This window comes from Rhinopithecus bieti, unplaced genomic scaffold, assembly GCF_001698545.2.
Source record: "Rhinopithecus bieti isolate Rb0 unplaced genomic scaffold, ASM169854v2 scaffold_5002, whole genome shotgun sequence".
NCBI classification, from domain to species: Eukaryota; Metazoa; Chordata; class Mammalia; order Primates; family Cercopithecidae; genus Rhinopithecus; species Rhinopithecus bieti.
This window is the reverse complement of record NW_016804830.1, coordinates 1,173,446-1,196,972: the sequence shown is the minus strand read 5'-3', so window position 1 is coordinate 1,196,972 and position 23,527 is coordinate 1,173,446. Positions and strand designations below refer to the sequence as shown.

At 53.3% G+C, this 23,527-nt stretch overlaps 3 protein-coding genes across 7 annotated transcripts in view; 1 reads left to right on the top strand and 2 right to left on the bottom strand.

The window, feature by feature from the left end:
* Positions 1 to 9,013, top strand: part of RNF26 (ring finger protein 26) — a 22,390-nt gene extending 13,377 nt beyond the window's left edge. Inside the window, 2 exon segments of the mRNA XM_017870497.1 lie at positions 5,792 to 7,605; positions 7,608 to 9,013. Of these exon segments, the coding sequence (XP_017725986.1) occupies positions 6,814 to 7,605; positions 7,608 to 8,123 (1,308 nt within the window). The 5' untranslated portion in view covers positions 5,792 to 6,813 and the 3' untranslated portion in view covers positions 8,124 to 9,013.
* Positions 9,014 to 10,641: 1,628 nt separating this feature from the next.
* On the bottom strand, positions 10,642 to 12,636 carry C1QTNF5 (C1q and TNF related 5). Of its 5 annotated transcripts, none has more exons than XM_017870492.1 (4): positions 12,396 to 12,636; positions 11,885 to 12,141; positions 11,139 to 11,548; positions 10,642 to 10,853 (listed from the first exon to the last, which is right to left on the bottom strand). In XM_017870492.1, exons 2-4 carry the CDS (start codon positions 12,096 to 12,098, stop codon positions 10,656 to 10,658), a joined length of 822 nt encoding a protein of 273 aa, XP_017725981.1. In that variant the 5' UTR covers positions 12,099 to 12,141; positions 12,396 to 12,636; the 3' UTR covers positions 10,642 to 10,655. The 5 variants fall into 5 exon arrangements, with proteins under 5 accessions (XP_017725981.1, XP_017725983.1, XP_017725984.1 ...); XM_017870494.1 differs by having other exon boundaries at positions 11,885 to 12,158; positions 12,396 to 12,588; XM_017870495.1 differs by having other exon boundaries at positions 10,642 to 11,548.
* Positions 12,637 to 12,882: 246 nt separating this feature from the next.
* MFRP (membrane frizzled-related protein) lies at positions 12,883 to 18,211 on the bottom strand. The gene is given in 14 exon segments (XM_017870491.1): positions 12,883 to 13,489; positions 13,575 to 13,702; positions 14,298 to 14,429; positions 14,575 to 14,705; positions 15,511 to 15,659; positions 16,005 to 16,081; positions 16,327 to 16,452; positions 16,580 to 16,710; positions 17,126 to 17,339; positions 17,480 to 17,559; positions 17,561 to 17,633; positions 17,751 to 17,864; positions 17,977 to 18,073; positions 18,158 to 18,211. Coding segments are annotated over 14 exon segments (1,731 nt in total). The 3' UTR covers positions 12,883 to 13,264.
* Positions 18,212 to 23,527: the final 5,316 nt, after the last annotated feature.

Genomic DNA, 23,527 nt, shown 5'->3' with positions numbered 1-23,527 from the left:
GCCAGATATGGTGGTTCATGCCTGTAATCCCAGCACTTTGGGAGGCCGAGGCGGGTGGATCACAAGGTCAAGGAGTTCTAGACCAGCCTGGCCAAGATGGTGAAACCCCGTCTCTACTAAAACTACAAAAATTAGCCAGGTGCAGTGGCAGGCGCCTGTAATCCTGGCTACTGGTGAGGCTGAGGCAGGAAAATTGCTTGAACCCAGGTGGTAGAGGTTGCAGTGAGCCAAGATCGCACCACTGCACTCCAGCCTGGCGACAAAGCAAGACTCTGTCTCAAAAAAAAAAAAAAAAGTCAACATTATACAAAACCAGTATACTCAAAGGAGTGTCACTTCCTCTCCATCCCTTCCATTCCGTTCCTCCACCCCCCACCCCTTGTAGTAATTAATTTTATTTCTGGTTTAACCTTCCTGTGTTTTTATTTTTTCAAAATTAAGCAGCTTTCAAGAGAATAAGAAGACAGGCCACACACTGGGAGAAAATATTTGCAACAGACACATCTGATAAAGGACAGTTATCCAAAATATACAAAGGACTCTTTTTTTTTTATTTCTTTTTAATACAGGTTCTCACTATGATGCCCAGGCTGTAGTGCAGTGGCTATTCACAGGTACGAGGGCACTACTGATCAGCACAGGATTTTTGATCTGCTCTTTCTTTCTATTTTTTTTTTTTTTTTTTTGAGGTGGAGTCTCACTCTGTCACCAGGCTGGAATGCAGCAGCACGATCTCAGCTCACTGCAACCCCTGCCTCCCAGGTTCAAGCGATTCTCCTGCCTCAGCCTCCTGAACAGCTGGGACTACAAGCGCGTGCCACCATGCCCAGCTAATTTTTGTATTTTTTTAGAGACGGGGTTTCACCATGTTGGCAAGGATGGTCTTGATCTCTTGACCTTGTGATCGCCCACCTCAGCCTCCAAAAGTGCTGGAATTACAGGCATGAGCCACCGCGCCCGACCAATCTGCTCTATTTCTGACCTGGGCTGATTCACCCTTCCTTAGGCAACCTGGTGGTCACCCACTCCTGGGAGGTTACCACATTGATGCCGAACTTAGTGCAGACACCGGACTGGCATAGTGCACTACTGCCCAGAACTCCTGGCCTGAAGGGGTCCTCCTGCCTTAGCCTTCTGAGTAGCTGCGACTATAGGTCTGGCATAAAACAAACTCTTAAAACTTAAAAATAAGAAAACAACCCAATCTAAAAGTGGGCCCCAAACCTTGACACCTTATTAAAGAACATATACAGATACAAAATAAGCATATGAAATGATGTTCCACCCTATGTACTATCAGGGAAATGTAAACTAAAACAGCAATGAGATACCATTACATACTCATTAGAAAGGCCAAAACCCAAAACTGACACCACAAAATGCCGAGGAGGATGTGCAGCAACAGGAATTATCATTCATTGCTGGTGGGAATGCAAATGGTACAGCCACTTTAGAAGATAGTTTGGTGATTTCTTGCAAAACTAAAAATACTCACCCTATACTTATGATCCAGCAATTGTGTTCCTTGGCATTTACCCAATGAGTTGAAGACTTATGTCCACCCAAATGCACATGTATGTTTATAGCAGACCTTATTCATAATTCCCAAACCTGGAAGCAACCAAGATGCCATTCAACTGATGAATGGATAAATTAGCTAGTACATCCAAACAATGGAATATTGTTTAGTGTTAAAAAGAAATGGGCTATCAAATCATGAAAAGATATGGAGGAAACTGAAATCCATATTACTAAGAGAAAGAAGCCAATCTGAAAAGGCTATGTATTGTACGATTCCAACTATATAATGTTCTAGGACAGGTAAAACTATGGAACTAGTAAAAAGATCGGTGGTTGCCAGGAGTCTGGGGGGAACGAGGGATGAATAGGCACAGCACAGATAATTTTTAGGGCAATGAAACTATTCTCTATAACATTGTATGATGGATAAATGTCATTAAACATTTGTCAAAACCCATAGAATGTACACCACCAAGAGTGAAGCCTAATGTAAACTATGGACTTCAGTTCATAATAAAGTATCAATATTGGCTCATCACTTGTTTAAAAAAATAACCAAATGAACAGTATTTTGGTTACACTTTTATCAATATTATTCATACTAAGCAATCATCTCAAATATCTGTGGGTAGCGCACATGCAAGGGTAATTTGATTTTCCATTTGAGACCATAATTTGCTCTTTGTGAATCTTCTTAACTCTGCTCAGTCTTCTAGTTTCTCCTTCCCTCCTTCCTTCCTTTCCAGGGTCTCAACCCTGTTGCCCAGGCTGGAGTAAAGTGGTGCGATCACAGCTCACTGCAGCCTCAACTTCCCAAATTCAGGTAATTCTCCCACCTCAGCTTCCCAAGTAGCTGGGACTATAGACACATGCCACCACGCCCAGCTAATATTTTGTATTTTTAGTAGAGACAGGGTTTCACCATGTTGCCCAGGTTGGTCTTGCACTCCTGGGTTCAAGTGATCCAGCCACCTTGGCCTCCCCAAGTGCTGGAATTTCAGGTGTGAGCCATAGTGCCCAGCCCTTCTAGTTTCTTGTCTAAATTAAATCGACTTGTTTTAACAGCATTTAGCCAGCATTCCCATCATGTATCCAAGAGTAGTTGTAAGGTCAATTGTGATATAGTTTTCTCCAAGATATTTCATCTTTGGGCACATCCAGAATATTGCATATGATCTTTTTAGTTTTTCAAAGATGCCATTATTATCAGCACAATTAGGCTGTGTCTTCTAATAACTAGTTCAACTATGTGCCACGCAGGGGACATATCATCAAAAAATGCTTCTAGATTTTTGGCCAAAATCCTGGCTTGTTCATCTTTATTATCTTTACTAACCACGTCATTGCTGTTATCAGACTTGCCCTTGATAATCTTTTAAATCAAAGACTAAAATTGTAAGTAGGTTTTTTCCTTAGTGCAAAACTAGGGAAAACTAGTTTTTCCTTAAGTCAAAACTAGAATGTAGCTAGTTAAATACACATGCGTGTTTCTCTAGATTTACATATATGCAAATTTAAAGAGAAATGGGAATTAATATTGAAAAATGTTCCTTAGCCACATTGCACAAACCACGTTAATTTCTTTTCTTTCTTTTCTTTTCTCTCTCTCTCTCTCTCTCTCTCTCTCTCTTTCTCTCTCTCTCTCTCTCTCTCTCTTTCTTTCTTCTTCTTGTAAGATGTGTAGGACAGAGCTGGCACGGTGGCTCAGGCCTGTAATCCCAGCACTTTGGGAAGCTGAGGCGGGCAGATCGCTTGAGGCCAGGAGTTCAAGACTGGCCTGGCCAACATGGCGAAACCCCGTCTCTACTAAAAATACAAAAGTTAGCTGGGTGTGGTGGTGCACGCCTGTAGTCCCAGCTACTGAGGGAGACTGAGGCACAAGAAGCACTTGAGCCTGGGAGGTGGAGGTTGCAGTAAGCTGAGCTCATGTCACTGCACTCCAGCCTGGGTGACAGAGCAAGACTCTGTCTCAAAAAAAAAAAAAAAAAAAGTGCAGAAGAGCTGAAGAGCTTCTTCGGGCCTGAACCGTGTTGTTTGCAGAGCTGATGTTTGGGGTTATAGGCTTTTCCATACCAGTAATGAGCACTGGATCCTGACTGACAGAGGACCCCAGGTGCTCCTTTATGGAGACATTTTTTGGCTATGTTTGTAATACTTGGGGTCCTCTGAAACTTGGGTGGCACTGGAAGGGAACAGGGTAGAGGGTACAAGGATGAAAGCAAACCTTCTGTGACTGTATCTTTTTATAAAGTTTTGACTTTGGGACTCTGTAAATGATTTGCATAATTAAAAAAGAAAATATAAAAGACAAACCTAAAACCATGGCAATAATACAGATTTTACTGAATGATTGATGAGGAGACGATGGGGAGGGCCATAATACACACAATAGCACAAAACAAAAGCCCTGAATTAGACATTCTTTTCTGGTTTTTCTAATCTCTTAATCCTCAATCCTCATAGTCTCTGAAAATCCCTTCTATTGTCCCAGCTAGAATCTTACACTGAGCAAAACAAAACAAAACAAAACAAAAAACCCTGAAGTTAGCACAACAGCAGAAATCAACTGCCACCAGAGCAGGCTTCCAGAGGGCTTTACACCGCGTCTTCCATTAGAAAATACTGCAAGGATAGAGCTTCAAGGTGTTCAGCCTTCTCAGTATCTGGCTTATTTTCTTCTCAATCCCTGGGACTAACATTGTCAAACAATTTGAACTTCCTCCCTAAAGCCAGTTGGAGTCTTTGTCCCTGCCCAAAGCAGGATTACCTGCTAAGTTTCCTGGGAGTCAAGGGTTGTGGCTCATTAAAGATGGCTTTGCATTAGTGAGTCTCAGATCACTCAAAGGGGAGGTCTTGGTCCTAAACAAATGGAAATACTCTCTTAGAGGATCCTGCCAACTCTGAGAAGGCCTTTACATGCTTCTTTGTGTGGAAAACTGGCCAGTGAATTGCACATAGTGCAGGCACAGCACGTTTGCCAAGTTAGACTTTGGACATACTGAATAGGAAGCACCAGTGGAATACCTAGGAACTCTTCATGTCCAGGAAGCAGCTGGAGCCTGAACTTTGCAGGACAGGTTCAGGCTGAAGACACAAATTTAGAAATAATTGTGTATACAGGAGAGGAGGCTATGATGGAAACAGAAAGAATATAGGAAAGGGTAATGCCTCTGAGGCCAAGGGTGCAGGAAGTGGTCAGTGGTGTCAAGTGCTGCAGGAAGATGGATTAATAACAACATAGTGTTCACTGGACAAGTAAGATCCCTGAAGAGGAGATGGTACGGGTGATGGGATCAAGTATCTTGAAAGGGAGGTGAGCACATTCTCCAAGATTTGACACTGGCAGGAGGATGCAAGTGGGAAAATAAAAACATCAGCAACACATCACAACACAACAAACCATAACCTGGGCAGGGCCTGAGAGCAGCGAGAGAGAAAGGGTAGGAAGAAGCCAGAGGAGTTTCAGCGACTGCAGTCCTTCCTCTGCACTATAGCGTAGCCCCTACCACGACCCCATGGCCTCAGTAAAGGTTTGCTGCACACCTCAGCTTCTTATCAGTGATGCTTTGGAGAATGAAGGACTCTGAGGCAGTGTTCAGGGCAGAGTGAAGGGGGATGGACAATTTGAGGAGCCCAGGAGTGGAGATGGAGAATTCAACCCAAGTAGGAAATTCAGCAAAGGTAACCAGGGGAAAGGTAAGTCCGCTAGGAGTCCGCTAAGTATCCTTGGAGTTAGTAGAAAACCCCAGGATTCCCAATATATTTGGGATGGTGTTTCAAATATATTTTGACTATTGTTTGAGTATTAAAGGGCAGGGCCAGGCTTGGTGGCTCACGCCTGTAATCTCAGCACTTCGGGAGGCCGAGGCGCGTGGATCACGAGGTTCAGGAGCTGGAGGCCAGCCTGGCCAACATGGTGAAACCCCGTCTCTACTAAAAATACAAAAATTAACCGGGTGAGGTGGTGGGCGCCTGTACTACCCGGGAGGCTGAAGCAGGAGAGAATCGCTTGAACCCAGGAGGCAGAGGTTGCAGTGAGCTGAGATTGCGCCACTGCACTCTAGGGTAGGAAGGCCCAGGGTAGGAAGCTGAGCTGTTTCTAAATCTGTAGCCACCTTTTCTCAATGACAATGAAGTAATCTTCCGAGATGTTGAAAAACCTGGTGCGGAAAGTTTAGAGTAGCAGTTTGGGAATCCCCTGTAATAATCCGCTTTCCCTTGTGAACCTCAGGCTCTGTCTTAAAATTTTTGTATCCTCAATGCACTGTAGGAGCTCAACAAATGATAGAATAGATGAATAAATAGAAGAGAATGAGGAGACGGATCTGAACAGGCTGCGAAGGAGGTGCTATTCCAAAGCCTAGCCCAGAGGCAGTGACCTCGGACCCAAGCCAAAAAAAACAGCTCGCGTTCTGAGGCCGGGAGAAAGAACAGTTCCCAAATTAAGGGGCGTCCAAGGCCTTGCTCTTTTAGAGGGCGGGGCTAGGAGAACGTATTCGGACGCTGCCCGTCAACGAGCCAATCCCCGCCTCAAGGGGGAGGGGATTTAATCTGTCGCCGCTCCTTCCCTTTGGAAAGTAAATACGTTCGGGCGCCATTTAAACGGACCAATGAGTGATTGACGTTGTTGTGGTTGGCCCTCACCGATTGGCTGGAGTTTGTCGTCCTCGTCACCCCTCTGGCTCCACCCCTTTGCACACAAGATGGCGGCGCCCAGCGGAGTAGAGGCTGCGCTTGGGGTTTGCTGAAGCTGGTTGCCTCTCCCACTCCCCTTTTGGGTGCAAAGCGCCGCTAACGGGAGGACGGGGGCCGGGCGGGGACAGGGGCACCTGCGTAGCTGGACTGCGAGCCCGCGCCCAGCTTGCGTCGACCCCACCCGGCCCCGGCCCGACCCGACCCGATCCGATCCAGTCCGATCCCATTCCATCCGTTCCCCGTCTCCTCCCGGTCTGACCTATTGTCCGGCCGTGGTTCGCCACATCAGGCATCCAAAGCTGAGGTCGCTCCTACGGCCTGGGCTCGCCTTCGCTTTGGAGATGTTTGGGCTCTTCCCTCCCAAACAGCCCATCTTCAAAACCTGGACTCTTGGACTGGCACCTAGCCCCCTTTCCCTCTACCAAGACTCCTCTTCCCTCTTACCCACTTCTTCCTCAGATTCTTGATACCCCCTGTGTTGGAGACTGCTCATTTTCCTTCCATATTAATCCCAGACCCCCTAAAATATTGACAATCTTGACAACCCCACAACCGAGGAGCCAGACTTTCTTTTGGACTAACCTCCATAGCCCTATCATGGAGGCAGTGTACCTGGTAGTGAATGGGGTGGGCCTGGTGCTGGACGTGCTGACCTTGATGTTGGACCTCAACTTCCTGCTGGTGTCCTCCCTCCTGGCTTCCCTGGCCTGGCTCCTGGCCTTCGTCTACAACCTGCCGCACACGGTACTGACTAGTCTTCTGCACTTGGGCCGCGGAGTCCTGCTTTCATTGCTGGCCTTGATCGAAGCCGTGGTCCGGTTCACATGTGGGGGCTTGCAGGCCTTGTGTACCCTGCTCTATAGCTGCTGCTCTGGCCTGGAGAGCCTAAAGCTCCTGGGGCACCTGGCCTCTCACGGGGCACTGCGGAGCAGGGAAATACTGCACCGGGGCGTCGTCAGTGTGGTCTCCAATGGCCATGCTTTGCTGCGCCAGGCCTGTGACATCTGTGCCATTGCCATGAGCCTGGTGGCTTATGTGATCAACAGCCTGGTCAACATCTGCCTCATCGGCACTCAGAACCTCTTTTCCCTGGTGCTGGCCCTTTGGGATACAGTGACCGGGCCTCTGTGGAGGATGACGGACGTAGTGGCTGCCTTCCTAGCCCACATTTCCAGCAGTGCTGTGGCCATGGCCATCCTCCTTTGGACACCCTGCCAACTAGCCCTGGAGCTGCTGGCCTCAGCTGCCCGCCTGCTGGCCAGCTTTGTGCTTGTCAATCTCACTGGCCTGGTGTTGCTAGCTTGCGTGCTGGCAGTGACGGTGACTGTATTGCATCCAGACTTGACCCTGAGACTGGCTACCCAGGCACTCAACCAGCTCCATGCCCGTACACGTCCTTCGAGAGGATGTCATGGCGGGTCTCTCTCGCTCGCCTAGCACTGGCCTCCATAGAACAGAGGCCTTGGCGCGCCGATCTGAGCCGCAGCCTGCAGCTGGCGAGTTGGCCGAACCGGGGAGGGGCACCTGGAGCCCCCCAAGGTGACCCTATGAGGGTGTTCTCAGTTAGGACCCGGAGACAGGACACTTTTCCTGAAGCGGGGCGCAGATCAGAGGCGGAAGAGGAGGAGGCCAGGACCATCAGAGCAACACCTGCCAGAGGCCGAGAGAGGCTCAACGAGGAGGAGCCTCCAGGCGGGCAAGACCCATGGAAGTTGCTGAAGGAGCAAGAGGAGCGGAAGAAGTGTGTCATCTGCCAGGACCAGAGCAAGACGGTGTTGCTTCTGCCCTGCAGGCATCTGTGCCTGTGCCAGGCCTGCACTGAAATCTTGATGCGCCACCCCGTCTACCACCGCAACTGCCCGCTGTGCCGCCGGGGCATCCTGCAGACCCTCAATGTCTACCTCTGAAGACTCCTTCCCTACCTGCCCACCCCTCTACGCTCCACGCAGGCACTCACGCTAGGACAGCATTAACACCTCATCTCCGGGTCCTGGTCTGAATCCCTCCTACCCCTGTGGCTGTCCTGCCAAGCCTCCAAGCCATACATCCAGGACATTGAGATGGAAGACTATGATCTGGGTGGGGGCAGGATAACATAGCTTCTCCTTACCCAGTGGGTCCCTTCGATGCTGAGGGTGGTGAGTATGTCACTATGCAAGGGCCCTGAGACTGTTTGCTGTGGGCTGTCCTCCAGCTTGCCCAGGGCCCACCCAGCTGCCGAGATCTCTGCTTCTGGTTTTTCTGTTGGAGATCTGTAGGTCCTTTCCCTGCCTCCTTCACATTTCCTCCCCAGCTTTTGTGGCTACAACATACCAGTGTTATTTGGGTGTTTTGGCAACTCAGGGGCCTTCGGATGATCTTGAACCTTTGTGTTCAGCCAGAGCCCCTGTGCCCTGGTAGGCTTTGGGGTTAGTATCTCTCAGGTACCCTCAGAGCCACCTCTGCCTGTCATCGTCTGATGAGGCTCCCTCCCAACCTGATCCAAAAGCTGGGCTCAGGAGTTTACCCCTGGGATGGGGGATGCATCTGCACCTGACTTTGGGACCATGTGCTCTCTGGCACCCCAGCTCACTGCAAGTCTCAGGAGGGATAATCAGATTTCTGCTCATTCCCGTTTCACTCCCACATCACACAGAAAAATGGCATTCCTCTCTGTCTCTCCCTGGCATTGGAGAGGGCAGACTGTGCACATTTCACTAGGGTCCAAATACAGAAGGGGCCAGGGCCCAGGGGCTTGCAGCTTCCTGAGGGGTCTCTGGCCCAGTTTCCTATGAATAAAGTTATCTTGACAGCTCTGACAGTCTCTTGTGCATCCCTGCAAGGGAGCAGTTGGTCAAGGCAACAGACCCTGCATCAGCATCCTTCAGCCCTTCTGGAGTCAGAAGTGTGGGCTGTGGGAGTACCTGGGCTTTAGCGGGGAAGACAGGGAAGGAGGTAAGATAGGCTGGGAAGACTGTGTCATGGGGAGAGTGCATGTCAGGCGTGGCTCTGAGCTGTCATCCCTTCTGATTTGTCCCCTCACACACGTGGCTTTCGAAAAGCCTTCTGTATTTTTTCTATTTTTGCCCAAATTAAGCCCTTGTAGAGAGGAATGTGAACCATCTCACCCCTTGAGTCAGCCTTCCCAGCTCCTCCCCCGGGGCCCGTCTTCCTGGGAGGGAGCATGGGGTTCCTGCTGCCTGGAGTCCAGTCTTACCCTCGGATCCCAGGAGGAGCTGGTGTGTGTCCCTGTGTGTCTTAGCGTGGGGTCTGGTGCAGAGCTGGGTTGGAGTGTGGCTGCGGGACCTCCTGATAGAGGCTGCCTGAGGCCTGTTTCTAGCTCACATTTGGGGCTCAGTCCCCATTGGCCATATCTGCCCTCACATGACCAGCAGAAGAGCAGGGGCACTCCCCCATAATTGTATGTTCTGTCTGGGACCACAGTGCCTGGGACTGCCTTCAGGAAGGGGGCACCGGTAGCTCAGGAAGAACTCTGAGGAGAGGCCCCCCCTTCCTTGGGTTGAGGCTGCGCAGATGGGGCTGGGCAGTCCTGGTTTGTTAGTCACTGAGTTGGAGGTGGGCCCCCTGGGTGGGGGAGGCTTGAGGGGCTTTGTGGCTAGCCTCAGACACAGTGGCTCGGCCCACCCAGGCTATGCCCAGAGCAGTGGGGGAGGGCTCCTCATCTCCACCTCAGAACTGGGAGGCCTAGGGAGGGCTTGGCACTTGCTCTTTGCTTCCCTCAATCCGGGACAGGGAGCTGAGCAAGGGGAGGCCCGGCTCCTTCCAGTCTCTGTTTAATGTGGGGATAAACATTTTATGATAGAAGATAAACTTCCTGAGTTGGGAGTAAAGGACTCCCCTTTTCTTCCATCTGCATCTGGAATTCCTTTGGCCGACCTCAATACCCCTCCTCCCCCTCACCACCCATGGTCAGGAGCTCAAGCTACCCAGGATCCCTGCGGCATTCTGGGTCCAGGGCACCCCCTTGTGGTCATCTCAGAAACTACTTATCTCTAGACGCCCAGGGACGGCACTCCGGTTACAGAGCAATAGCTTTCCAGTCATCTGGGGACCAGGCAAGCAGCCAGGGCAGTCATAGACGAAAGTCCTCGGCTCTTTTTTGTTGGATCAGGGCAGGGATATGTGTGGTGCCGGCAGCCCCTACGTGGTTTAGTTGGCATCTTTGAATTAGAAAAAGGTACCCCCTTTTTTAAGGGTGGCTGGAGCCCAACACCAGGAGGGCATCCCACTGTCAGCCACTCTTATTCACAACCTAGGTGGCGGCTCTGTGGAGCAGCCTCTCATTCCCCTGGGCCGGCTTCCTGTATATCTGTCCCATATCTCTATTTCATCCAAGAACCCTCCCTTCTGCCTGAGCACCCCCTCCACACCACGATCCCAGAAACAGAACCCCCACCACTAAAGAAGAAAGGCTGGAGCTAGTAGGAGTGTTCTTAGATTTATTGAGTGATCTCTGAGTAAAGGGCCGGCCCCATGTGCAGGAGGGGGTGAGGAGGATCCAGAGTAGCAGAGGACCAGGAAGAGAGCATCCCACCATGGGCTCCTGGGCCAGAGCAACTGGGGGACTCACACTTGCCAGCACAGCACGCTCCTCTGGTCTTGGGCAGAAATCCAGTCACTGCCCCATGCTGCCATACCTGATTGCAGACAGCCACTGTCCCCATTCCTTGCCAGCGGCAGGACGGAGAGGCCCCTACCCCACCTCCCTAGTCATTCACAATATTCCAGGGGGGCCAACCCTCCTGGATGACCTGGTTGTCAGCGTCACACCCTCCTCCTAGGAGTGAGAGCGTGAGCTCACTTTGCAGTGGGCATTAAGCGAAGACTGGGGAGCTGTGCCAGTCAGAGTACACCAGAAATCCGGAGAAGGTGCTGTCTGTCTTGATGCTGGCATAGATGCCAATGTAGTCACCCACACCCACCTGCACCCACACTTGGTCCTCGGGCTCCAGCCTCACCATGGCGCCTCCCGAGAGCGAGGCTGGCTTGGGCCAACCCCCGAAAAACTGGAAGAAAGAGGCAATGGATTCGCCGTTCTTCACCAGATCAAACTGCAGGCTGGCCCGGTAGACGGTGGCATGCACGGCGAAGTAGTAGACCCCAGGCACCTGGCAGGTGAACTTGCCGGTGACGGCGTCATAATGTCCCTGCTCGTTCACTAGCACGCGGTCGAAGGGCAGGGGAGCGTCAGACGGCGGAGGCACCCGGCTCTCGGAGCGCTTGGCGCTGAAGGCGGATCGCGGAGGCACCGAGCACTCCCCTGCAGGCCCGGTGGGCCCCGCGGGTCCCGCCTCTCCTCGCGGCCCAGGCTCCCCTCGAGGTCCCGGCAGTCCTGCGGGGTAAGCAGGGCGGCAGGTTGAGCGTAGTGGCCGGGTCAGCCCGAAACGGGGCGGCGACTCTAAGGTCACCGTACCCCTCCCCGCCTCTGCCTGAGCTTGGGCCAGCGCCTCTTCCCGCACGGGTACCTCCTCCACCCATTCCCGCAGGGCAGATCTGGGGGGCTGGCCGAGGGGGCGCCCGCTGCCTGGGCCCTTCCCCCGCTCAGGGCTGCAAAGCTCAGGGAGTGGCGCCCCCTGGCGGGAGGCCCGAGCCCCGGGCACTGGGAGTGGGAGCTGCGGCGGAGCCTGCTCGGACGTCGCCACCTACAGCCGCTGCGGTGCCTTCTTACCCGGCCTCCCGCCCTCGCCTTTCTCTCCCGGAGCCCCGGGCGCGCCGTCGCGGCCGTCGCGGCCATCGCGGCCCGGCAAGCCCTGGCTGCCATGGTGGCCCGGCGTGCCTGGAAGGCCGGGGTGCCCCGGGCACAGGCTGGGGATCTTGTTGTCGTCCAGTGGGGGAGAGCCGGCCGCCAGGCCCAGGAGCAGCAGGACAAGGAGCGGCCTCATAGCGCTGGCACCGGGAGCCCGGACGCCGGGGTCCTCTCGCAGTCTGTGGGCCAGGCAGGACTGGAGTCGGGACCCAGAATCCTGGGATCTACCTCGATCCCCACCCCGGCGTGGCCCAGTCAGTCCCCACCCCACTGCCGTGCCCCTGAGGCTGAGCGCCCGCAGGGCCGAACACCCGGAGAGCGCAGGCAGGCAAGAGGGGGTAGAAGCGGCCAGCCCTCCCTCCCACCGCCGGCCCGCGCCAGCCTTTCCCACAGTCCCCTCCCCAGCCCCTTTCCCCTCCTCCGCCAGACTCACCCCGCCTCCCGGCTCCCCGATGGCCTCCTTCGGGGCCCTCGCTACTCCGGACCCTCCAGTCGGTGGTGCTCCAGCCCCCAAGCTTCTCCCCGGCGAGGCGCCCCCTGCCCTGCCGTCACCCCAGTCCTGGTTCGCTGCCTGCCGGCTCCGCTCTCCTCCTCCCAGACTCCAAGACGAAACCAGTTGTTCGGGGGCCAAGAGCTCCCGGACCGGGAAATAGCTGGGAAATAACTCGTGGTGTCGCCCGGCGGCCGGCCAAAGTTTAGGGGGAGAAAGGAGGGGTAGAAAGACTTGAGCCGGGCACAGAGAGGCAGAACTTCGAGAGACGGACACACAGGGCACCTCCTGTTCCCAGGGCCAGAGGAGAGGCGGGGCAGTGGCAGAGACCAAGGAACAGACCCCATTTCAGGGAGAAATAGGTAGGGAGATGAGGGTGGAGAGTTCTAGAGGCAGACAGCCAGTTGGATCCCTAAGGCCTAGGACAGGGCCTGCCACATGAGTAGATGCTCAGTACATTTCTGTTGAATCAAGGAAAAGGTCAGAAGGCAAGCGATAGAAAAGCTGAAAAAGCAGATGGAAAGGGGAAGAGGCAGAAGGCGGGAAGTCTGGGTCAGAGGCCTGGATGGGAAGCGGTCTCCATTGTCCAGTGGCACAGTGTAGGGTCAGTCAGCAGCCTGGGGCCAGGAAGGGGACAGGAAGGTGCAGGGAGGGTCCCATGAGCCCCAGCTGAGGACTTCTCCTCCCCCTCCCTGGAAGCCCCAGAGAAGATAGTTAGAGACCCTGCTGGTGCGCCTTCCTTTTCCCCCTATGTGCCAGTCCTGACCGGCAAAAGAGGACGGGCAGAAAGAGGGCAGGGGCTGGCTTCAGGGTCAGGGCTGGGCGCAAGCTTCCAGACCAGCTGCCTCTGGAAGTCTGTTGCAGTTGAAGGGCCAGGGGGTGCCCAGTAGTGCCAGGCCAGACTGGCACTGGTGCTCTGCTTCCTGGCAGACAGAGCGGCAAGGGGGCAGAACACTGCCTAGTGGGGTGCAACGGGGCACAAGCAGCCCACACAGGAGCCTCCGGAAATTCTGGTAGCAGGGCAGGCTTGTCAGGCTCTGCGGAGGGACAGTGGCCTTCAGGCACCTGCTCCCAGGCTCCCTCCCCTCCCAGGCCTGCCCTCCTTCCCTCCACCCAGAAGACCTTGTAACCGCTGAGGACTTCTACCACCTCCTCCTGGGTGGCCATGCCCACCCAGATGTTAGGGAAGGCCGTGGTGTTGTAGCTCAGACCGAGGCACATCTCCACCTGGACGGGCTCACAGGCCAGCTCTGCAGGGGTGGAGGGGAAGGTCACTGTGGGGACTGCTCACTGGCTCTGTGGCCTGTGGCAAGTCACCGAATCACTCGGTCCTGTGTGTACGTGGGTCCAATGTGGGTGGTTGTGAGGAAGCAAGAGGATAACAAGGAGAGAGGCTGTATACACACTGAGGATCCCTGCCATCCCTGAGAGCCTGCTCCAGCATCGGTTGCCAGCCCTGGGCATCACGCAGGCACGTCTTTGATCTCAGGGAACATGGGGCACCCGTGTTTGCAGGGACCGCTTGGGCATCTGGAAGAAATCCCCTGCTCTGTGTAAGAGGATGCCTTCATCTTATATGGGCTGTGGAAAGGGGCTCTGGGTGACAGAAGGGACTGGTTCTTGAAGTCCCACCACTGATTCCCAGATTTCCATTTCCCTTGGGGTGACAGTCAGTGCCATTGCCACCACCAGCCGAGTGTCTTCCAGGACTCTGCAAAGTGGTCCCAGAGTCAGCTGGCCCCGTCCCCTCAGGGAGGATGGGATGGGACACTATGCAGTACAGCAGCAGGGTTCTGTGAGGTGAGCACCCAGCCTATTCAGGGTCCCTAGGGGCAGGCTTCTCACCTGGGGGTGGGAACAAGGGGCGGCTGCAGTTGTCATCGCTGCCATCAGTGCAGTCTCTCCACATGTCACACATCCACTGCACACCCTTACACCCTCCAGCCTGGCAGGAGAGCTCACTGGGCCCACAGGGGTCTGCAGGCACAAGGGGCATGGCAGTGCCTGGGGACATACCTATACCCCCAGTACCCCCAGAGTGTCCTGACCAGGGTCCAGAACCCTTCTCCATCCCCCTGGAGGTGCCTCTACTGCCCACACCCACTTGCCCAGGGGCACCTACTCTCCGTGGCATTGAAGGCCAGGTAGGTGGCTGAGAAGCCTCCACTGCTGATGCCATGATCTGTCCTAAAAAGCACAGCCAGCTCATGGTGTGAGGAGATGAGGTGGGGGGGTGGCTCTGCTCCACAGAACCTGCCCAAAGCAGACAGCAGTTCTGGGCGCCAGCCCTGGCTGACTGAGGGGCACTGCAGCCTCCCACAGGCCTGGCTCTGAGCTGGAGCCCTGGGTGATGCCAAAGTTGATGGGAGACACAGGGTTAGGGTCTGGTGAGGAAGACACACATATTCAGCAGGCAAAGCATTAAACAAACTGCTTGAACTTGAGCCACTTCGAGATGGGGAAAAATCAGCGAGGCAGCCTGGCGTTGTGGCTCACACCTGTAATCCCAGCATTTTGGGAAGCCAAGTCGGGAGGATCACTTGAGCCCAGGAGTTTGAAACCAGCCTGGGCGATATAGTAAGACCTTGTCTTTACAAAAAAATTTAAAAAATAAATTATCTGGGCGTGGTGGCATGTGCCTGTGGTCCCAGCTACTTGGGAGGCTGAGGTGGAAGGAGCGCTTGAACCTGGGAGGTCAAGGCAGCAATGAGCCATGGTAGTGCTACTGCACTCCTGCCTGGGCGACAAAGTGAGATTCTGCCTCAAAAAAAGAAGAAAAAGAAAAATCAATGAGGGTTTGTAAGGGAGGTGGAAGTGGCCCCTACCGGCGGGGAGAAACTGGGGCAGGGAGAGGTTTGGGGAAGGACCTCCTGGGGACAGGGAGCATGTGGGGTGAAGGTTTTGAGGTGAGAGCTGTCTTTAGGGTAATGGTGAAGAGACCCCTGGCCTAGAGTAGCAGAAGAAAGTGAAGCTGGGGAATGTGCTGGGCCGACATGGAAGGTGGCGGTGGCAGACAGTGAGGATGGAGTTATCCATGGCTCTTCCCTGGTTCCTGTACCTGCCCAGGAGGCTGAAGGCCCCTGAGTTGCTGGTCTCATACACCTCCACGTAGTCAAACTTGCACTCATCCTGAGCCTCCAGGCTGAAGTTGTGGAACTGCAGTTCTATGCTGTGTCCAGCTGGCACCGAGATATGCCAGGTGCAGAGCTGGGGGAGGGCACAGGTGGGCAATTCATGACCCCTTCTGTCTCATCCTGGGCACCCAGGCTGAGCTCCAGAAGGGCCTTCGTCCCCCACTGCTGGCTGAGGGGTGGGGTCGCACTTTCATCATTGGTGGATCTTAAGGGCCTGGTTTCAGAGGTTAGTTGACCCAGTGTGGGAACATCTGGGTACACATCAGGCACTTACTAATATCCCCCATCCCCCATCTGCTTGATCTCTGACCTTCTCAAGTAGAAGGTAGTGTCTACCATGCCATTCCCATTACACTGACTTGGGTGCTCAGGTGCTTCCATGTGTGCCCCTCCCCCCTGCATGGAGCACCGTGCTTACTTGTTGGTGAGGGTACTGCTGCAGGTAGTTGGGAGTAGAGAAAGTGCCCTGGAGCCCAGTCAGATTCCCCCCACACCCTGTAGAGAGGTGGAAGGGTTCATGAGTTTGCTAGGATCCGTGTTTCCATCCAATAGTGATTGTGGGCAGTGACTGCAGAGCAAGAGTTTTGGCCATGCCCATGGGAAGCAAGTTCTGGGCCAAAGAATGACAAAGGAGGGAATGCTGGCGGAGGCCCCGGTTTGAGGCTGGACCAGAGCTGGGGGGCCCAATTTGAACCCAGATCAGATGCCTGAAGAGAGGACCCCCCATGCCTGGCCCGTACCCGAAAACTTGGCACTGCAGTTGGTCTCATCGCTGCCATCAGCACAATTGGCAAAGCCATCACACACTGAGTCAGGTAGCAGACAGATGAGCTGGTCACAGTGGAACTCATCATGGGCACAGCTCCCTGGGTGTGGGCACCAGGAGTCAGGGAGGCCCGGAGTCTCCACCCTTTTGGCAGGGCTGGGAGTGGGTGGAGGGGAAGAAAGTGGACACTCAACAGGCAGCTAGGGACATGGTGGGAACACACTCACCATGTCCAGGGGCCACAGCCTGGTACCAGGCATGGAAACCAAATCCTTCCACACTGCTGTCAGAGACGAAGACCACCAGGAGGTGGCTGGCATTGGTGTTGAGCGTGGGGGGAGGCACCCTCCCACAAATCCTGCAAGAAGCCAGGTTGGGGGTGATGGAGGCTCCAAGAGCAGGGCCAGCCAGAGAGGAGCTTGCCTGGGCCTTACAGTCCTATTTTCTTAACCCCCAAACTGGTGACCATGTGGTCAAAATGTCTCCTCTGATGTCCCAGGGAGCTCTGACCTTCTTAGCATCTGCACATTTATCCTTGTAGCATTTACTCATAGGAAGATAGAAAGGAGATCCATGTTACAGACTAGGAAACAGGTCAGAGAGGGGAAGTGATCTTCCTCATGGCACACAGCAAGGTGGTGGCAGAGCTGGGCCCAGAGGTCTAGTCTCTCAGTTTCTTTCTCGGTTAGCCCTTCCCCCTGCCACTCCCTGATTCTGCTCTTTAGATAGTGGTTCAGGACACGGTGGGATGTCCTGGGGTCAGAGGGACCTACCTGAGGAGGGAGCCTTCAGGCTCAGGGGCGATTTCCAAGCGATCAAAAAGGCAAGAGGCCACACTCTCTATGCTGAGGGCTTCGATTTTGAGCTGTATTGCATGGTCTGTGGCCACCTGGATACGCCACATGCAGTGGGCGTTGGGGGGGTAAGGGTCTGGGTAGTTGGGACTGCTGAAGAAGCCCCTTGGGCCAGAGAGGAGGCCTCCACAGGCTGCGGAGATGGAGGTCAGAGTTCAGAGGTCAAAAAGAGTGAGGTCCTTTATTCTCCAAGGTGCCTCTTCCTCACCCTCCCCTCACCCCGACCCCATCATCTTGGGCCCTTCTCCGGGAAGACCTGCCCTGAGTACTCACTGGCCTGTGGGGAGGGGCTCACACCTGACTCCTGCTGCCCATTAGTGATCCCAGCTGCCTGAGAGGTGGTGATGGTGGGGTGGGGTGGTGGTGGTAAGGCCTCCGGCAGGCAGTGGGCTATGGGAGGCCCCAGGTGGGGGTGCAGCCTGCAGCTCTGGAGGTGGGAAGATGGAGGGTGGCGTTCAGAGGAGCTGGATCCTGGAAGGCTGGGAGAGTGGCTGATGGAATTTCATTCCAAAGCCCTCCTTTCAAGTTGTCCCTGGGTACTTACGGGCCAGGATGATGGCCACCAGCAGCCCGAGCAGCAGGAGCAGCAGGCTGGCGAGCAGGAGGACGCAGAGCCAGGAGAAACGGCAGTCTGGCCGCAGCCCTCGAGGACGCCGACCTGCGAGCCGGCAGGTAGGGTTTTGAGAGCCCCTTCTGTTGGGCATTTCTCATGCTGCCCTTGGCTCCTGGGCCTCTCTGTCCTCCCCCAGGTCACCCCCTGGGATGGTTACCATGCCAGGGAGCTGGGACACTATAGCTGGCATCTTCTGGGAAAGCTGGGGGAGGGCAGGATGGCTCAGGCTCGAAGGCAGGATTGCAGAACTCGGTCTGGAAGGGAGAGACTTGAGGGCTGAGGCAGTGGTGACCACTGGGGTGCTGGGTCTTAGGAGCACGATTCTATGTGGCCCTTACCTTGCTTGATTCCGTTGCCTCCACACAGAGGATGACATCTGAGTAGTCCTTCATGGCCCAAGGCTCTGCATGGCTTTCTGGAGTCCCTGTGACAGCCCAAGACCCCCAAAGGCCCACTCTCTGACCACAAACTCCCTATCAAAGGGGCAGCCTCTACTACCAAAGGGAAAAGGTTGCTAGGCTAGACCAGCTCTTGGGCTGTCCTTGGTAGAGTGGTTCGGCCTATGGGCTACTCTGTCTCTGTGTGAGGGAAGGGATGGCAGCCAGGAGGAATTCACAAAGGCATGAAATGGTCCCTTAATCCCACTCAGCTGAGGATGCCGAGGCCAAGTCCCTGGCACAGGGTGGCTGTTCTTAAAGGCACAGGCGGTGGCTGAGAACACCCAGCAGAGGAAACTAGGTGCTCTGTGTGTGGGTGTGACGAGGGGAGCTCTCCATCCCCAGCACCCAAGGCACTGAGTGAGCACTTGGGGGGTCCCTGGGAGGGGAGAGAAGTTGCAGGCAGAAGGAACCGTGGGTGGTCTGAGAAAGAAGCAGGGTGGAGGGGGTGGACAAAGCCAGCTGCCCACCAGGTTACAGGGGCACTGGCCAGGTCGGGTCTTTGGAAGGCCCCTGGTAGATCACCAGTGGGTGTGACCAGGACAAGGAGAGAAGAACATGGTGTGAGCCAGGGACTGACCACTCATTCCTGGGACCCCTAAACCTACAGGAGAAAGGACAGGGAAGGGGGAGGTGCCCAGGTCTTGGGGAGGGTTGGGGTGTGGAGTCTAGCCATTGGGGCTGTTGCACGGTAGGAAACACACACACTGCAAACAAGATTACTGCATGTCTCTTTCTCCATGGGCGAAGTCCTCTTGGAAAATCCCAGCCTAGCCCTGCTGTCCTCAGGGAGAAAGGAAAGGGATTGGTAATCTGTTTTGTGTTAGCCATGCTTAGGCTGAGAGTTTGGCAGGGAGGGAAGTGGGGAGAGAGCCTCATATTTCTGGCTACTATTTGTAGAATGTCTGGGCAAGAGGGCTACATGCAGTTTCTCTCCTTTCATAACTATAAGGTAGCCTCACCATTTTACAAATGCTGATGCTGGGCTCTGAGAGATTATGTCACTTTCCCAAGGTCACACAGCTGGTAAGATACAGAGATGAGAGTTGAGCCTAGGACTGGATAGAGCTTAGGCTCACATTTTCTGTGATGTACTTCTTTCACCCCACATTGGGACTGAGGCATGCTGGGGTAGCAGAGGGATCAGAGTGACACGGGGGCAGAGTGAGGAACCCCTTGGGGATGGAAGCAAAGAGGGCAGGCTGTCCTCCTTGCACTCAGGAAAGGAGATGCCTCCACCCATACGTTTTTCTCCATTTGTTACTGGAGGGCCTTAGTTTGCTTTTGTCTAGGAGGTCAAGCTGTTTCCTGGACCCTTGGAAGTCTAATGGTACTTGGTCTTTAGGGAAGAGACTTTTTGGGAGCTGTAGGGACAGGTGCTCTTGGAGAGGATCAGATAGTTCCTGACCACAAAGTACTTCTCATTCTGGCTGGATCAAGACAGAGCAGGATCCCCTGTCACACAGTATGTTAAGAGCCTTGCCACAGGGGCAGCTTCATGGACAGAGTGGCCCTGCACTGAGCTTTGAGGATGATTGGCTGGGCGAGCCATGCCCCTGGGTCTGCTCCTCTAAAGCCACTCGTTCGCTGTTATCATTGAGAGAGAGGCTGCTGTGCCGGGGTTTGGCTGGGCACTGGGCTCTTGGAGCTGACTGAGACAAGGTGCCCTCGTCTCAAGGAGCCCCTGCTCTGCTGTGACAGCTCTCAAAGTGGGGCCCGGGGCCTTCTTTTACAGGGCTTGAGAGCTTAGAACTAGGCTCATAATAACACTAAGACATGATGTGCCTTTTTCACACTCATTCATGTTTTCCAGACGTTCCGTGACATGTGATATGACATTGGGTTGAATGCTGAACGAGACGCAAGTCCAGCTGCCTTCTATTAAGCCAGATGCTAAAGAGATTTGCACAAATGTAAAACGACGCTGCCATTCTTACTAATTTTTTTTTTTTTTTTTGAGACGGAGTTTTGCTCTTGTTGCCCAGGCTGGAGTGCAATGGTGAGATCTCAGTTCACCGCAACCTCTGCCTCCCGGGTTCAAGTGATTCTGCCACCTCAGCCTCCTGAGTAGCTGGGATTACAGGCATGCACCACCAAGCCCAGCTAATTTTGTATTTTTAGTAGAGACGGGGTTTCTCCATGTTGGTCAGGCTGGTCTCATACTCCTGACCTCAGGTGATCCGCCTGCCTCAGCCTTCCAAAGTGCCAGGATTACAGGCGTGAGCCACTCTGTGTCTGGCCCATTCTTACTAATTTTTTTTTTTTTGTTTCAGAAAATATAGGTGGTTTTTTAAAAAAATTATTATTTTTTATTTATACTTTTAGTAGAGACAGGGTCTCACTCTGTTGCCCAGGCTGGTCTCAAACTCCTGGACTCAAGTAATCCTCCTACCTCAGCCTCCCAAAGTGCTGGGATTATATGGTTTTAAAAAAAATTATTGGCCGGGCACGGTGGCTCATGCCTGTAATCCCAGCACTTTGGGAGGCCGAGGCGGGCAGATCACGAGGTCAGGAGATCAAGACCATCCTGGCTAACACGGTGAAACCCTGTCTCTACTAAAAGTACAAAAACAAATTAGCCGGGTGTGGTGGCGGGTGCCTGTAGTCCTAGCTACTCAGGAGGCTTAGGCCCCAGAATGGCGTGAACCTGGGAGGCGGAGCTTGCAATGAGCCGAGGTCACGCCACTGCACTCCACCCTGGGCGACAGAGTGAGATGCCATCTCAAAAAAAAAAAAAATTATTTTAGCTTGTAAAGGGTTTATTATATTAAAATTTATTGTTTAAAACTTAGTAAGAAAATACTTAAATTTCTCTCAGCTTTAATATTAATTTGGTAAATATTAATAGATAGAACCCACATAAAGCAAAGTTCTTTGGGGTTCTCCATAATTTTAAGAATGTAAGGGGTGCCGAGTGTGGTGGCTCACGCCTGTAATCCCAGCACTTTGGGAGGCCGAGGCGAGTGGATCACGAGGTCAGGAGATTGAGACCATCCTGGCTAACACAGTGAAACCCCGTCTCTACTAAAATACAAAAAAAGTTAGCCAGGTGGTGGTGGCGGACGCCTGTAGTCCCAGCTACTTTGGAGGCTGAGGCAGGAGAATGGTGTGAAACCAGGAGGCGGAGCTTGCAGTGAGCTGAGATCGTGCCACTGTACTCCGGCCTGGGTGACAGAGGCAAGACTCCGTCTCAAAAAAAAAAAGAAAAAGGAAAAGAAAAAAAGAAAAGAAAAGAAAAAAGAATGTAAGGGGGTTGACTGGGTGTGGTGGCTCACGCCTGTAATCCCAGCACTTTGGGAGGCTGAGGTGGGTGGATCACCTGAGGTCAGAAGTTCAAGACCAGCTTGGCCAACATGGTGAAAGCCCATCTCTACTAAAAATACAAAAATTAGCCGGGTGTGGTGGTGAACGCCTGTAGTCCTGGCTACTTAGGAGGCTCAGACAGAAGAATAGATTCTGTCTCAAAAAAAAAAAAAAAAAAGAAAGAATGTAAGGGAGTCTTTTGAGAAGTGTGGTTCACTGGACAGAGATGAAGACAGTTTACTGGGCCATAAGTCCGGAGATTAAATGCTGTGTAAACTGAAGAAACAATGACTTCCTCTGATGGGGCCAGCAGGAGGACTTCCTGGAAGAGATGAGCCTTTAAAGTTTGAGGGTTGAAAAGGATTTGAATAGGCAGAACTTGGGGGTTGGGTAGGGAATTCCAGGAAGGAGGAGAGGCTTAGCACTGTGGCCTGAGGAACTTGGTCACAACTGGGTCTCAGAACTGTTCCTGTGAGTGGGGAGACAACAGAAGGGAGGCCAAGGGAAGGCCTGGAAGACCAGGAAGTTTTTCTCTGCTTTGCTGTTGCCCACGGCCATCCTGGACTACACCCAGGACTCTGCGGGCACAGGCACTCCTGCACCTGGCTGCGTTATGAAGGGGTTTCTGGAGGAAAGGAGGAAAGGAGGGAAGCCAGGGGCCAGCTCAGGGTTGGGGAGTGGCACACCTAAAACACACGGAGAGTGAAATCCACTGCAGACCCCTCAGCTCACCGCCTCATTTCACCCTTATTCAGCCCCGATGGCAAGAGGAGGGAGGTGTTTTCCTCTCATTTTCTGGATGTCACCGAGGCTTCTGGAAGTTAAGTGCCTTTGCCCAAAGTTGTACAGCTGCCCAGGGGCAGGGCTGGGTTGCAGAGCTGGGGCTGTTGGAGTCCTGGTTTCCACTTTTTTTGTTTTTGCTTTTTGAGACAGGGTCTTGCTGTGTCACACAGGTTGGCGTGTGATCACAACTCACAGCGGCCTCCACCTCCCAGGCTCAAGCAATCCTCCTACCTAAGCCTCCCAAGTAGCTAAGACTACATGTGTGCACCATCATGCTCGACTCATTTTGTAGAGAAGGGGGCCCCCTATGTTGCCAGGTCTCGAATTCCTGGGCTCAAGCAATTCTCCTGCCAAAGTGCTGGCATTATAGGCTTCCCTAGTCTTTAGAAGCGTGGGACATAGAAGTTCAATCCCATTACTACCTCCAAGAGGCAGATGTCCCCAAATATCAGGAAGATGGAAAAGTCAGTTCCTTGATTTTGGAATGCCTATTTAATGGGCATTCTGTTTAGCTTGGGCAGTGCCATACTTACCTACATCAAGTGTATTGTTCCGGAAAAGAAGGTAGAAGCATCCAGAGAGATGAGAGGAACTAAATATTTGCTAAATAGGGACAGTGTTGGTTAAAAAAAAAATTTGCTGAGGATCACCCACCATGAGAATCTCAATGGAGCTTCGATGGTGTAGTCCTGGAAATGGAAGTTAAGTGGGGGAAATGGACATTTGTGGAGTTGCTGAGTACCTACTATGTGCCAGACACCCAGCCATCCCCTCCCTTCCTCTCCTCTCCCCTCTCCTCCCCTCTTTACTTTTTCCCTGTCCTTTCCTCTCTCTCTCCCCACTTCCTTCGGTGTGTGTGTGTGTGAGACAGGGTCTTGTTCTATTGCTTAGGCTAGAGTGCACTGGTGTGACCATGGTTCACTGCAGCCTCAACCTCCTGGTCAATTGATCCTCCTACCTCAGCCTCCCAAGTGGCTGGTACTATGCCTGGCTAATTTTTGTACTTTTTGTAGAGACAGCATTTCACCATGTTACCCAGGCCAGTTTCAAACTCCTGGGTGAAAGTTATCTGCCCATCTTGGCCTCCCAAGATGTTGGAATTACAGGCATAAGCCACCGTGCCTGGCCAGACACTGTTTTTCTTAACTGGCACTCACAACTCTGAATAGGTAATGTTATGCTCAG

Excerpts from the sequence above, each read along its gene's own strand:
- C1QTNF5 (XM_017870492.1), bottom strand. The coding sequence starts at position 12,098 with ATGAGGCCGCTCCTTGTCCTGCTGCTCCTGGGCCTGGCGGCCGGCTCT. Across the intron at positions 11,549-11,884 it reads AGGCGAGGGCGGGAGGCCGG|GACTGCCGGGACCTCGAGGG; the intron begins GTAAGAAGGCAC and ends CTTACCCCGCAG. Across the intron at positions 10,854-11,138 it reads AGGACCAAGTGTGGGTGCAG|GTATGGCAGCATGGGGCAGT; the intron begins GTGGGTGTGGGT and ends GTCTGCAATCAG.